Source organism: Pogona vitticeps, chromosome 13 (genome assembly GCF_051106095.1).
Source record: "Pogona vitticeps strain Pit_001003342236 chromosome 13, PviZW2.1, whole genome shotgun sequence".
In the NCBI taxonomy this organism is placed as follows: domain Eukaryota; kingdom Metazoa; phylum Chordata; class Lepidosauria; order Squamata; family Agamidae; genus Pogona; species Pogona vitticeps.
Genome location: NC_135795.1, coordinates 13,850,581 through 13,865,104, shown reverse-complemented (window position 1 = coordinate 13,865,104; position 14,524 = coordinate 13,850,581). Strand labels below are relative to the sequence as shown.

Below are 14,524 nucleotides of genomic sequence, written 5' to 3'. Positions count from 1 at the left end.
GCTGAGAAGACAATCTGAGCCATATTTAAGAGAAAAAGTAGAGCTAGTATTAATAAGCTTATGAACAGCTCACTTTATAGTTGAAAGTAAAATGTACTGTTACCTGAGTGGTATTCTTAGATCTGCAGAAAAATACTTAAGATTCTGACGTAGCTTAAAGTCACCTAATGAACAAAGATAAACCTTTAAGACACCAGCTGCAAAAAGTCCATTTGAACAATTTATTAGTATGCCTGTTTTTTTACAAGTTTAGAAAAAGAATCCTAGGATTTTGCCTCCCGTGTGTTTTCGCCTGGCTTCCTCGTGATCCATGATGCCAGCTGAAGTGGTCAGAACAATGTACCTGTTAAAGGAAAATAATGCCTTGTCAAAATGTATTCTTTTTGCTCCCTCTTTTGGCTAATTCTAAAATATTCCATATTCACTTTAATAGGTATCAAATATAAGAAATTGTATAAGGCAAGTGGTGCAAATGTAAATTTGGTAAAGCCCAACTAAGTAACTAGTGTGGAAACAAGAGACTATGTAGACACACTATAGAAAGCAAAGGCTAATGAGTCTGTCTGGCAAAGTTACTTTTTGGGATTACATTTCTCCTTTGAACTGCAGATATTTTGGTTATACATGGATTCCCCCCCCCCCAATAAATAACTAAACCCCTCTCCTGCCATGGCGGTTCAAGGTGGCAGCCAGGGAGGGTGCTGGGGCAGGCCAGGAGGCTTATGCATGCTTTGCTTTATGCAGGTCACAGGAGGTCACAGCAGAGTGCTGCTCCATGGGGTGGAAGACAGATTGCATCTCAATTTTTTTTGCTCTGATAAAGAGTCTTTGGCTATGCTTTGAGGGAGTTATACACAGATTTGGAACTACACAGGAGTTCAGTGCTCCAAGCATTGTTGAAAGGAAAAGTGTATAATTCCTGGAGTCTTGCATTCAGCCTAGCCCGTAGCTAATGTTATGGGGGATAACTTTCAGAATAGCTTTTCCAAGCTCTGTGGTCTGAATTAACTATCATATGAAGAGCAAGCAGCATTGGCTTTGAACATAATAGCTATGCATGCCACACCTCCCCTTACCTGTATCCGTATGCATTTAATGTTTTATAAACTGCTTTCGTTTTCCAGCAACCCAGCTCTGCACAGAGAACACTCACCCAAACTGACGTGAGGGCAGCAGGTTGTTCTGCCACTTTTCCAAATCCTTCAGCTGGACATCAAATCTGGGACTGATCACACCACACTATTGAACAAAGTGAAAGGGTGGGATTTAATGTTTCTGCCAGCGCTACTGTCTCTGTTTATGCCACAGAGATTTACATAATATAATACAGAAACAAGAGACCTAAATCAATCCATCAAGCCAACTCAAATATAGCCTGGCAAATTTAAAGTACGATGTTTGCCAGACCTCTGTTCAACTATACTGTCACGTTAAATATATTCATGAACAGTAAGATATCAAGGCTATGTCTAACAGCAAGATACAATGAGAAATTAGCAGCTATCTAATTCTGCTATTTCAATATTGAATGTAAAGCACAATTAAGGCCCAGCAAACTGCACCTTCCGTAACCTGCAGGAATTTCACTGAAAACTGTGTAAAGTACACAATGCTGCCTTTGTCCCGAGATCAGGGGTGTAATCTAGACATAGGTTGAGCAACTTCAGCAGGTGGAGGGGGCACTTTTCTATACTCAGGAATGCAACCTGATGGGACTGGGGCCCACAAAAAATCTGCCAGGGGGCACACAGAGCCCACCTTGATCTTAGATGTTCTTGTACCTTCTTCTACGCCCTTAGTATTGTATGTGAAATGGAGCCCCTGGCTGTGGAGCCAGGGGTCAGGAGTTTCAACTCCCTGCTATGTCTTCTGGAAGAAGAGCCCGCCTATGTGATCTTGGGCAAGCTACGTGGTCCCAGAGCACCACTAGAATGAGGGAGCAGTAAACCACTTCTGAGCACCTTATATCTAGAAGCCTCTGAAAATAACCACCAAATGTCAGAATCAAACTAACAGTACATAAATATTGCATGTACTGTAGTTTAGCAATCCCAAGATCTCTGAAGTGCCTTTGCAGTGAAACACATTACAAAAGTTTGTGGCCAAGAATTTACATTAAAAAAAGCTGAAGATGGGCCTGGATTTCTAAGAAGAGGAGCCGAGCAGTGTTCTTGTGTTATCCACAGGAGAACTGTACATTACTGGCAGATTTTACCATTTCTGCTCCCTGCAGTCAAGTGCAACTCTTTCTGGGTAGCATAAAGGCAACTGGACTTCCCTCCAACACTGAACCTGCAGTGCCGGTCTCAGCTATGCATAATTCCTTCTCAGCTCCTGACCCGTGATCAAGCTGGAGAATGTGTGACATCTGAATCACTGCAAGCCAAAGTTACAAGCCCTGCCCTGCGGCACGAGAGAACATGCCACGTCCTAGTGGAAAGGACTGGAGTGGGGGCAACTCAGTTGGGTCCCATTACACAAAAGCATCTATGACACCAAGCGTGTCAATATACCACTGGCTTTTACAACAGGAAAGGATCCGTATAGTGACAGGTGGAAGTTACAATGCTTGGTTTGGCCAGGAAGGCTAACAAAAAACTGCATGCCCAATTATAAAATAATAAAATAACTCTTATAAAGAGCACAGTGGTTCCCAACCTTTCTTGAGCTGCAACCCCCTTTTATAATAGCCAAGTAACCTGCAACACCCTGCTGCCACCACGTTTGCATAAAAGGAATATTGACTGATTGACTTATTTGATTTCTACACTACCCATCTGACTTATGGCCACTATGGGTAGCTTACACTGATGGCAGTGACAACACATAACAGCCTAAATAAAAATTAAAATTAATACATTCAAAATACATTTCAGAAACAAGTGGCAATTAAAATTAGCGGCTAACAGATTCAAAGGGGCTAGTTAGGTAAGAAGTTTTAGTAAACCTGTCGAAATAAGAGTTTTAAGTGATTTCTTAAAAATCTCCAGGGAAGGGGCCAGGTAGATTTCAAGTGACAGCTCGTTCCACAGCTGAGAAGCAACTACCCAGAAGGCCTGGTTCTCTGTTTTCTCCTTCTAGGCTTTCCTCGGAGTTAGCATCCTTAGACGTCCAGCCTGTGATTTACGGATAGGACAGCCAGTCCCAGTTGGAAGTAGGCATTCTGTCATGAACTGAGGTCCCAAACCATTTAGGGCTTTTTAAGTTCGGACCGGGACTTGAAGCTGATATGGAAACAAGACTGGCAACCAGGGCAAGGCAGCCACTTTCAGAGACCAATGTGGCCATCAAGGTAAGGATGCACCAGTCTCATGTAGATATTAAAAAGCAATTGGGAGATGATCAACCCCTGAGGGATTCCGAAGTTAAAGGTCCAAAAGGTGAAGACCATCTCCCCCAGCTGTATTCTCTAGGGGCAATCCCTGAGGAAAGACCAGAGGCAGGCCTCTTATCCTGAGAGCCTCCCCAGGAGAACACCGTGGTCACTGAAGACTGTTGAGAGGCCGAGGCAGACCAACAGGGACACTCTGTCCCTGTCAGTCTCCTCAAGAGTTCATCTTGCAGGTAAACCTATGCCGTTCTGGGCCATGATGCAGCCTGAACCAGGACTGGAATGGGCTGAGGGCATAAGATTTTTATGGGGTAAAATCATCCCTTATCAAAGAGTAGAGGCTTCTTTCTCCCTCAAAGGACCTGCCTTTCTTACACAAATATACATGCTAACTTTAATACTTTGCTCTGAAAGGTCAAGGAAGAAACACACACAAAAACACTTTGCAACTCCCTCGGGGGTCTCAACACCCAGGTTGGGAAGCACTGTTCTAGCAGTTTTCTAGCATTACCAAGTCTAATAAATAACTCCCAAATAAGAGTTGTTAGAAGCACAGACCTGCTAGTTAAAAGTTAGCAATACTATACAAACTGAATTCACCTCCAAAGAAAGTGTTATACCTAACTATTCAAAATCTAAATTTCTATTTTAAATTTACTTTTTAACTTTTATACACAGAAACATTATGCTAAATTAGACCCAATAAACGTCATATAGTACCTTAAAGACTGAAAGGTTTTAGGGTACCACTAGAGTCCTTGTTGTTTCTAGTGTAAGTAACAAGACTTAGAGCCTATCATAGAAATATCTAGCTTTTGAAGAAAAAAAAAGATCTCAAAGACACACTTGACACAAGACAGTGTTCTTACAAAAAAGCATGGCTATGACGGCTGGTGGGTGGGTGCTACATCTTCTTAGGCTTTACTACTTTTAGTGCGTATATGTATTAGGAGACATTTTGGAGGCTCTCATTCTTTGAGGAAAAGGATCTTTTTGGTGAGTGCAAAAATGGGCTTGAAGAGTTTGCATGGCAGTCAAGTAGATGTCCTACCCCCAATGCAATCTCAATCACAATCACACAGCCCACGCATCACAATCATGCCAAGAAATTATTTCTGCTTCCTTGTATAATTTTCAAACTGAAATTCTGCTGACAAATTATTCACTTTATCTAATCTACAATGACTTTTCAAAGGGAAGATAATTTTCCTCAATATTAGATTTATTTAAGTATGTCTAATAGTTATTCTCTGTGATTAGATTTTGACAGAATTCCGTTTCTTAAAGTCAGATCCTACCTTGTTAAGTCTGCCCGTGAGATTGACAACAATCTTCCCAGCTCTGTGATCATCAATGATCTCAAATTCACCTATGTAACCTATGGATTGAAGAAAAGCACTAAGTATAGTCAAAACCTTTGCACTGTTGGGTCACCAAAGCAAAAAGGAAACAACACAGCCTATTTAAAAACACAAGACACCCCCTTTCCCTTCATTAGGTGCTGGACTGGATAGGACAGCCAGTCCCAGTTGATGTATTTTAACTGCAAAGATATTAGAAGAAAACAAAATCAATGGTGTGAAACGGGGGAGAACCAAGTTTGTATCTGCTCTGCCAGACACCTTGATCAATGACTTTTAGCAGGTCTCTGGCTAAAATCCTCTTGCACAACTTGTGCCCACACACAAGCAGGTTGATATCACCATCCCACAACAGTAATATTAATTGAATATACTCACTGTCTTCAGATATTGACTGTTAATTATGTAAAACACCTCTGTCACTGTTTTTAGCTTTAAATATTCTTTCAGTGAATATATAATTTATTTTTTTTTAAATTAAACATCATCTTACTTGTGCAGTAAGAAATTACAGCAAGAGGATTTCAGCCTCTGGCTGCATTTGCACATGACATTAACCTGGAAGATGAGTTTAGTCACGCACAAGAAGAACTCACAGGGGGCTTTGTCTTCCTCCTTCATGAAACCAGACAAAACACTGTATAGGATAGCTCTAAGCTAACTCCAAATCCAGGACAAACCAGCATATACCAGCTCTAAAGCAAGATGTTGTCGTCGGTTTTTCGGGCTGTGTTCTGGAGGTTTTTCATCTTAACGTTTTGCCAGTCTCTGTGGCCGGCATCTTCAGAGGACAGGAGTTAGAAGACTTGTCTGTGTTCTGGTGTAGTGTATGGGATTGTTGAGTATTTGTAGCTGTGGGATCAGGGGTTTTGTTATTTTTGGGAGATTGGGTGATTATGGTGATCAAAGTGTTTTCTGTAATGAGTGTATTGTTCTGATAAAAGGGGGAGATGATCTGTCAATGTGATTGATGGGTACAACATCTTGCTTTGGAGCTGGTATATGCTGAGTTGTCCAGTCCTGGATTTGGAGTTAGCTAAGAGCTATCATTCGCTAGTCTATTATGTGCAGTGATCACTGGTCCTTGTGGCTGGGTACAGTTCATTGACCTTTTTGCAGGCTCCTGGCATCTGAAGATGCTGGCCACAGAGACTGGCGAAATGTTAAGAAAAAACCTCCAAAACATGGGCAAACAGCCCGAAAAACCTACAACAACCATCGGATCCCAGCTGTGAAAGCCTTCAAGAATACATCTAAAGCAAGAGTTATTATTGGCTATAAATCTGATTGTTATACATTTCTCTTTACCATAACATCATAGTTGAATACATAACTGTAGTATAGCTAAATGGCAACTACATAGATGCAATTCCATCCTGTTTGTTTACCTTCTTCTACCTGGAAGAATAGTACCCCTCTGCACTCCGAACTACAATACGAGAAACAATACAGCAAACTGGAAACACTTTGTGACCCATTACATTTAAAAAATGATATCCAACAAGACTTGTTTGGTTTGCTTAAATCTACATAGTCCCAAATCAATCACTTACTTCTCCTCAACTAATCAAACTTACTCTCTATCTTCAGACTCAAACATCTGTGTTGTAACACAACTTCTGTCATCCCTAACCACTGTCCATGCTGGCTAATATTTCAGGGAATTCAGAATCCAAAAACATCTGATTATTTTCCAATCCTGTCAATCTATGTTTAATTCTCAATATCCTATGGTCACCAGCATCTGGCCCAAACAAGGAAAGGTTGCTTAAATATGGGCAAAATTCACAATCTATTCCAACCAAAGCTTTTGCATGCATCCTGTAGACTTACCATGCTTCATCATCACAGTTAAGAACCGGACAATTACTTTGGAGCACGGTCTAATGAGAACTTGGCGTTTTCCACGCTCCTCTGCATTGTTGATGCTTTTTAGAGCATCCGCCAGAACATTCATGCGCACCATTATGCCTGTGTAAAGAAATAAATACTTATGTGAGAGACAAAATTCTTTAAAATGTGTCATTTATTTCCAAATAGTTGCTTGTCAAACAGCTTGTGGGTTTCAGAAGGACCAAAAAGCAGACCGCATTAATTAAAATGATCATCAATATGCATCTGCTGAGGAAAAGATCACAAACAAAAAAGTTATCACCTGGTCTTCCTGTGGGTGCACCCCTAACTGTAAAATTGGAGGTTAGTCAAAATCTTTTAGAGAACCAGCTGCGACAAGCCTTACACTACAAATGAAATGGTTACAAGAAGTTCACACTTAATCTCATGAGCTGAAATCCAGTACTAAAATTTACATTGTGCATGCCTGATGTCATCAGCCAAGTGTTTGTTTATAAATTGGGAGGTTGCAGAACTCCCTGCAGGACAGGAAGCCTTAAGTTTTTGAAATTCACTATAACCAAGACAGTTTTAAATGTGCAGCAGCACATTCTGGAAATTAAAAGACACTCCTTGCCCCTTCTTCCCGATGGCTTCCCCTTGACAACAAGGATCCTAAGGGAGCCTGGAACCAGGGGCAGGTATAGGATAGGAAATCAGTTGTGTTTAATTAACAGAAAAAGTGTCACCCTTATACTGCGTATGTTCTGCTACTAAATTTCAGCCAACATACATTTTGCACAGCATTGCTTACAGGCTGAATGTAATCTAAAAATGCAAAATTACAAGATTCCTAGAAAAAAGTATTTTATAAAACCCATGTTAAAAGTGCCAGACAATTTTATTTACTGTCCTGAAATTTAAAAGTTTTTGAGAAGGGCATTATTTTTGTTTGATGCCTAGCTTCTTCTAATTTAAACCATTGTTTAAATTGGTGGCGCTGTGGGCTAAAGCGCAGAAGCCTGTGCTGCAGGGTCAGAAGACCAGCAGTCGTAAGATCGAATCCACGCAACGGAGTGAGCTCCCGTCGCTTGTCCCAGCTCCCGCCAACCTAGCGGTTCGAAAGCATGCAATGCGAGTAGATTCATAGGGACCACCTCGGTGGGAAGGTAACAGCGTTCCGTGTCTAAGTCGCACTGGCCATGTGACCACGGAAGATTGTCTTCGGACAAAACGCTGGCTCTATGGCTTGGAAACGGGGATGAGGACCGCCCCCTAGAGTCAAACACAACTGGACAAAAAATTGTCAAGGGGAACCTTTACCTTTTTACCTTTACAAACTCTTATATGTTTAGCATCCAAAAATGAAGATATTAAATTTAGCAACAGTAATTGAAGTTCAGATCAACTCACACACATATTCATGGCTGACTTGGAACAATGATTTCTTAACTGCTGCACCCAAACCACTCCTTATTTGAAGTATACTGATGATATTTTTCTGATCTAGACCCATGGAAAGCAATTCCTAGAAAAATTCCACCAGGATTTCAGTAACTTTCACCCAAACATAAACCCCACCCTGGAACAATGTATGTAACAGGTGGATTTTCTATGCAACTGCGAAACTACAACATGGACATCTTAGCACCAAGCTGAACTGGAAACCCACCCACTGATACACCTACCTGCTCTCTTCCAGCTTCCACCTGAACACACAACAAAAACCACTGTATACACCCAAGCCCTAAGATACAATCACATCTGCTCCAACTCACAGGACGGAGACTCCAAACCTAGGGATCCATAAAATGCATTCCTCAGACTACAATACCCGCCTCATACGATTAAGGACCAAATCAACAAAGCAAGGCGCATACGCAGAAGTAACTTACTGCCAGACACACCGGGTGGACCAAATGACACTGCTAGTTGTCACTTGCAGTCCACAACTGAGACTACTCACAGGCATCGTAACCAATCTCCAGCCCATCCTTGACAAGAACACCCCCCCTCTCCAAAGCCCTTGGTGAGAGACCCGTACTTGCCTACAGGCAACCCTTCAACCCCAATACTAACACACAAACCACAAAACAGCAACACATACAGGGGGACTAAACCCTGCCACAGACCCAGATGCCAACTCTGCCCACACATCTATTGTGGCAACACAATTACAGGACCTAACAATGCCACACACAGTATCAAAGGCAGCTTGACTTGCTTCTCAGCTAATGTTACCTACATCATCTTTTGCCAACAATACCCCTCTGCACTCTACATAGGACAAACAGGACAATCTCTACAAAAACAGGTCAACAGTCACAAATTGAACGTCTGAAACCACACTATACATGGAAACCTGTCTCCAACCATTTCAATCCAAAAGGACACTCAGTGGAAGATTTGAAAGTCACTGTTTTTAAAACAGAATCATTACAAAATCAAGAATACAAAGGGAAACAGCTGAGACAAAACTTATATGCATGATGGTAAAGGTTTCCCTTGACAATTTTTGTCCAGTCACCTATACAAATGCACTGAATATAAGCCTAGGTTTCTTAAGTCATTATCAAATGTAACACTTCTGCTGTCATCTACTGCCACTGGTATTTTCTTCACAACTGCCAAGCCCATCTCTCATCACAAGGCTGAGGTAAAAACTCAGTATTCTCTACATTAACATATGCGATTCCTTTGCTATCTTTTAAAACCTTTATATTTAATATTCTCTTTTTCTCTCCCTTTTGAATTTTAAGTGAATCCCAAATCTTCAACACTCACCCCCACCCCTATGCTCTCTTCACTCATCTTTACCCAGTCATAGTGTGTGTTTTCTGTCTCCTGAGGAATTTTTACAACGGTGCCCTAAAATGTAAGCCATACATTACTGCACGCAAATGTAACATACGTCTAAGAGTCAATAAATATATATTATGAAGCTGGTATTTCATTTAGCATTTCATTCTGTTGCCATATGTCTGGCAAAGTGGATGTGTCCACAAAAGCACACATTAAAGTATAATATTCTTTAAGGTGCCACATGCTTTTGTCTTTGTTTTGTTTCTTTGAATTTTGCCTGATAAATTTACCAGCCAAACCTTAACTATGAATTAATACTACAGCAACAATCCAGCAAGCATTGCAATCCCACCAAATTTCAGTGGCTAAATATGTGCTTACATTATTTCATGTATACCATCTACTGTATTTTCAACTACTGTACATCTCCTACAATCCTTGACAGTGGATGGGAACTGATGGCGCTGCCCATTATCTTCATGCCTTACATGCACCCCTCCTGGGGCACAAGCTAGCCAGCCTCTGCCATAAACAAGGTGTATTGGTCTTGATGAATCTTCTCCCATACTGTTGCATTTGCAGCAAGGGACCTCATGAAAGAAGTCTATTTGTCCCCCTTTATACTACTTGAAAACAGCCACATTACTCAATGGAAGAAATCCTGCTGCTCAGTGCAGTAAGGTGCAACTGGAGTAGATCCGTCGGAATTCAACTGACTCAGAAAACAGCTCATCAAATCAATGAGTCTACACTAGAGCAAGATAAGCAGACCGTGTGCTGATACTTTGCCCAAAATAATGAATAAAAAGCCCAAAGTGCTCTTGAGCGCATGGCACCAAGAACGAAGCTGAAGGACCACAGGGAACTTCCCTTCTCTGCACGTATTTCTCTCCTCCGCCCCGGCAAGAGAGTCCCCCGGGCCGGCCACATGCCCAGGGGCAAAACCAAACTCCCTCTCCCGCCACGGCAAAGAGGCCGCCACCGAACAACTCCCTGAGGTCCAAGATCTCCCGCTCCCGCAGCTGCCTCGGATGCCCTCTCTTATTACACTGCCTGATGTTCCATTAAATAAGGGATTCCAGACCTGACCGGACTACAACGCCCATTATTCCTCACCCCTGGCAACGCTGGCTAGGAGTGATGGGAAGCGCAGGAAAACAGCCTCTTGCAGGGCCACGCGCGTTTTCCCCACACCGACATCATAACTGAGTGGCGCGCACTTCCGAGCAACAGGGAACCAAGGGGCAAGGCCGAGATTTTTTAGCGCGGAAACCCGCCTCCCTCCGCAGCCAGGCTCGCCCCCCGACCAGGCCCGGCGCCCCGCTCTCTCGCCCCGCTCGCAGACCCTGCCGCCGCCCTCGTCGCCGCCGCCACGGCTCTCCCAGCCCACTCCCCCCTCCCGGCCCCTGTTCCGGCCGCCATAGGGACGGGCAGGGGGAGCCGAGACCCCTCCGAGATGGCTCTACGGGTCGAGGGGCGTCTCGGCTTCCAGGAACCGGCCCGAGGTCGGGGCGCGAGCCCGGGATGGGCTCGATACGCGGCGGATCGTTCCAGGGACCGAGCGTCGCTCGCTACTCACCAGCGCAGCAAGATGGCGGAAAAAGGAAGGCTGGTGGGCGCGCGCGGGGTATTATGGGAAATCGAGGCTGGGGGCTAACGGACGGAACTCTCGCGAGACCTTGCCCTGCCGCGCCTTCCTGTCCGAGCCTCTTGTCATTGGCGGCTTAAAAAAAAAACCAATAGAGACTAGCAAAAGCTGAATTTGAACTGCGAGGATAAACGTCTGGTTCTTCGACGATTCTTCCGCCTTCTGGCGAAAGAGAGAGCGATAGAAATCAAGGGGCGACGCGGGCTTTCTGAATGTTACTTTTGACGCAGCTGTAACTCAATAGCGGTGTGTCCGCCCCGAAAGAGAGGGTGTGAGCAGCCAGGGCAGGAGTTCATGCCTGGGGGGGGGGGGGGGCGGTGTTTAGCAACGGGAGTTTTCCCGCATCAGTGGCAGCCCTACTCCCCCTACTCTGGCTACAACTAGAGCAGGTCCATAGAATCGGTGGGGATTCGGCGAGTCAACTCATCCATTATAGTTTCCCTTGATTCAATGGGCTTACTACTGGAATTCAGCCACAGAACTGCAAACGCCCAACATTCCCTACAGCTCCGTGTGGGGGATTCTGGGAGTTGCAGTGCAAACATCTGCGTGCTTGTTGTACACATTTTAGAAGCGGAGGGGGTCCCAAGACCCCATTTCAATAACACACATAAACACAGCACATTTTCATCTTCAATTACTTATCATTTGTAATTACCCTTTTCAACTTCTTTGTTTTTACATTTTTTTCATTGCTTATCAATTTTTCATTTACAGTACTTTCATCAATTAATATCTTCAATCAATACTTTCAATTTTTTTTGTTAATACACTTTTCCATTGCTTACTCGGTACAGTTACTTTTGCAGTTACTTTTAGTTACACATAACAGGAACAGCTTATTAATTTCTACATTACTTACCATTCTTTCATTTTCAATGCAATTACATTTATAATTACTTATTTTTACTTATACATAACTAAAACAGTTTATTACATTCTACATTTATTTTTCAGTGGACAATTTGTTCTTCGATAGGTCTTCGAGCCCACGCTTCAGCAGCTATCTTTTGAGTCTTTCTTTCCTTACGGAATTTAAAGTTCATATCTTGCAAGTCTCTCTTCCAGTTTGCAAGCTTGTTCTTGTAAGCTTTCTCAGTTCGTAAGTCCATTAATAGTACTGAGTCTGTGCATAGTCCAAATTGTCCTTTTCCTTTGCACGGCTTATTCTCCTGTAACAACCACCCTCTTTTGTCCCACTTACGTTCCCTCGAAGCACGATGTATCCACCTCGGCTGCAGCTTTCCACTCAGGAACTCAGCTGGCTGATGATCTTCTTCATCTGCTTTGCTCAGAACGGCTCTGGTTTCGAATCCTGCTACAGCGATGATGTTGAAGACACTCTGGAATTCTGCACCTCTCACGACATGAAGATGCCTCTTGACACGACCTCTCTGGATATGATGACATCTCTGGACACGACCTCTCTGGATATGATGACATCTCTGGACATGACCTCTCTGGATACAGTGCTGACTTTTCTTTAATGTAGTCTGCAACTTTTCCAGGGTCTCTTTACATCTGCTCAACCCCTGGATCTTCTTGTCTTTTCTTATAACTTTTATAATTTTTAAAGGAGAGGCTATACATCTGACATTTCTTTCCTCCTGCTGGGTATAGCCTGCTATCCTTATCATAGATTTCCCTCTAGCTTCTTTCCTTATTTCTATAACTAGAGTAAATTTCTTTAGTACTCCTTGCATTTCTCTTTTATTTACTTGTTTAATTTTAGATGCATCTTTAACTTTCTCTAGTGCTACTTCTTTATTCTTAAGTTTCTTAGATAGGGTTTCTTGTTGCTTGGTTTTAGCTATGGGTGCAGACACAGAATTATCAGCCTTTTCAGTTAGCTGTATCTTTTCCTTAGATACTACTTATGCTGACTTCAAGTTACTTTCCTCTAAAGTTTTCAGTTTTACTATCTCAGGGTAGCATGGTGTTTCCTGATTTTCTTTTGATTTCGTATGCACAAAATTAACCTGTTTCACCTCATCCTCACTTGTTCTAAGTTCTGACACCTCTCTGTGTTCCTGTTTCTGTTGTTCAGTGTGTTCCTGCCTCAGTTGAATAAAAGTCTTATCAATATCTTCCATATAATTTTTATAATCATCCCTATTCCTGTCCTCCCTGTTGGCCTTATCCTCACTATTTCTTTCTCCCTGACATGTGTCATAAGCTTGAGAGAATTCTTTTATCTCCTTTCCCATTTTTGGTCAATAATACTTCTGAGGTATTCTTTGCTTAGTTTCTGCAATACCTAAATGTCCCTTTTCTAGAATCATAGGACGATATTTATCAGGAACAATCAACTGACTTTTAATCTCAGGCCCTCCTTTTGGAATATTAATTAGTTTTTCTTTGTAGAGCAACCCATGTTTAGGGGATAATCCTTTGCCAGCCACTTCTCCAAAACAGCTTTTTAAAGTGGGGTCTGCTATCTGATCCCTGGCAAATACACTTTTCTGAGGTATTTCTAACGAAAACGCCTCAGCCTGGGGTATGTTCTCTTCTTGTTCTTGAGAGCCAGTACCATTACTAGCTTCCCTTTGTTCAGGTTGTGATCGCGTAATCACCAAGGCACTCTTGACATGCTTTGTTAAGTCAGTGCCAATAAGACAAGGTGTAGGAATTTGAGAAGAAACCCCCATTCGCCAAACTCCCCGCCATCCTTGATAATCAACTAAAACATCTGCCACCGGCAAGCTCACTATCTCTTTCCCAATTCCTCTGAGAGTCATATTCTGATCAGGAATTATACATTCCTGAGGTACAATATCAGAGTGGCAGATTGAAACTTGTGAGCAAGTGTCTCGTAAAGCAGTGTAATTCTGTCCTAAAATTTTTATCCTGTCCCCAGCTGATTCCAGTAGCTGAGAATTTATCTGAATGTACAAACAATGTCTTATTTCAGCTATTGGCAGATCCTCAAATTCTGTACTCTGGCCACTAGAAGTATCCATTTCTGAAGAGCTAGCTGCTGCTTCTGGCTGCGTTCCCATGGCAACAGGGCTATCTCTAGAGGGACTCATTTGGCTGTTCCGTATACAATACACAGACTTTGCCTCTTTCAAATTCACTTTCTGAGGAGAAATTTCTTTCTTTTGAGTTGTGTTAAAACACTGGGAAGCAATGTGTCCCCTGCCTTGACAAGCAAAGCAAATTTTATCTCCCCATGAGCCTCTGTTAGTGAACTTTTCTGATTTTTCTTTTCCCTCCAAAATCTGGTTCCTGGACTGGCTCTGCCCAGAAGTTTTATCAACAAAATGGCCGCCCATTTTTGGCGGGCTCTGAACTAACCCTTTGGAGTACTTAGGGTCCCATGTTCCCCTCATGTTTTCTTCAGAATAATTCAGGTTTTGAAGTTGTGCCTTAACCTGTGTGCCTTCTTTTGGTTTCTTTTCTAGCTGCAATTTCTTCTCTTTTATTCTCAAATCCAGCTCCTTTTGCTTAGCCTCAAACTCAGCCCTGATCTGTAAAATTTCTTCCTCAGCCCTAGCTTTTATCTCTTTTACTTTTTCTTCAGTGTCATCTCTGATTTCTTTTAATTTA

The 14,524-nt window shown here is 42.5% G+C and overlaps 1 protein-coding gene across 2 annotated transcripts; it reads right to left on the bottom strand.

The window, feature by feature from the left end:
* Window positions 1–207: 207 nt before the first annotated feature.
* Window positions 208–11,039, bottom strand: RPS15A (ribosomal protein S15a). Of its 2 annotated transcripts, none has more exons than XM_020802977.3 (5): window positions 10,907–11,039; window positions 6,526–6,663; window positions 4,630–4,709; window positions 1,154–1,239; window positions 208–343 (listed from the first exon to the last, which is right to left on the bottom strand). In XM_020802977.3, the coding sequence occupies exons 2-5, from the start codon at window positions 6,656–6,658 to the stop codon at window positions 250–252; spliced, it is 393 nt and encodes a 130-aa protein (XP_020658636.2). In that variant the 5' UTR covers window positions 6,659–6,663; window positions 10,907–11,039; the 3' UTR covers window positions 208–249. The 2 variants fall into 2 exon arrangements, with proteins under 2 accessions (XP_020658636.2, XP_078237384.1); XM_078381258.1 differs by lacking the exon at window positions 10,907–11,039 and adding an exon at window positions 9,310–9,389.
* Window positions 11,040–14,524: the final 3,485 nt, after the last annotated feature.

Coding starts and splice junctions, on each gene's coding strand:
- RPS15A (XM_020802977.3), bottom strand. CDS start 6,658: ATGGTGCGCATGAATGTTCTGGCGGATGCTCTAAAAAGCATCAACAAT. Junction 1,240..4,629: donor TCACGGGCAGACTTAACAAG/GTAGGATCTGAC, acceptor TTTGTTCAATAG/TGTGGTGTGATCAGTCCCAG. Junction 344..1,153: donor CTGCCCTCACGTCAGTTTGG/GTGAGTGTTCTC, acceptor TTCCTTTAACAG/GTACATTGTTCTGACCACTT.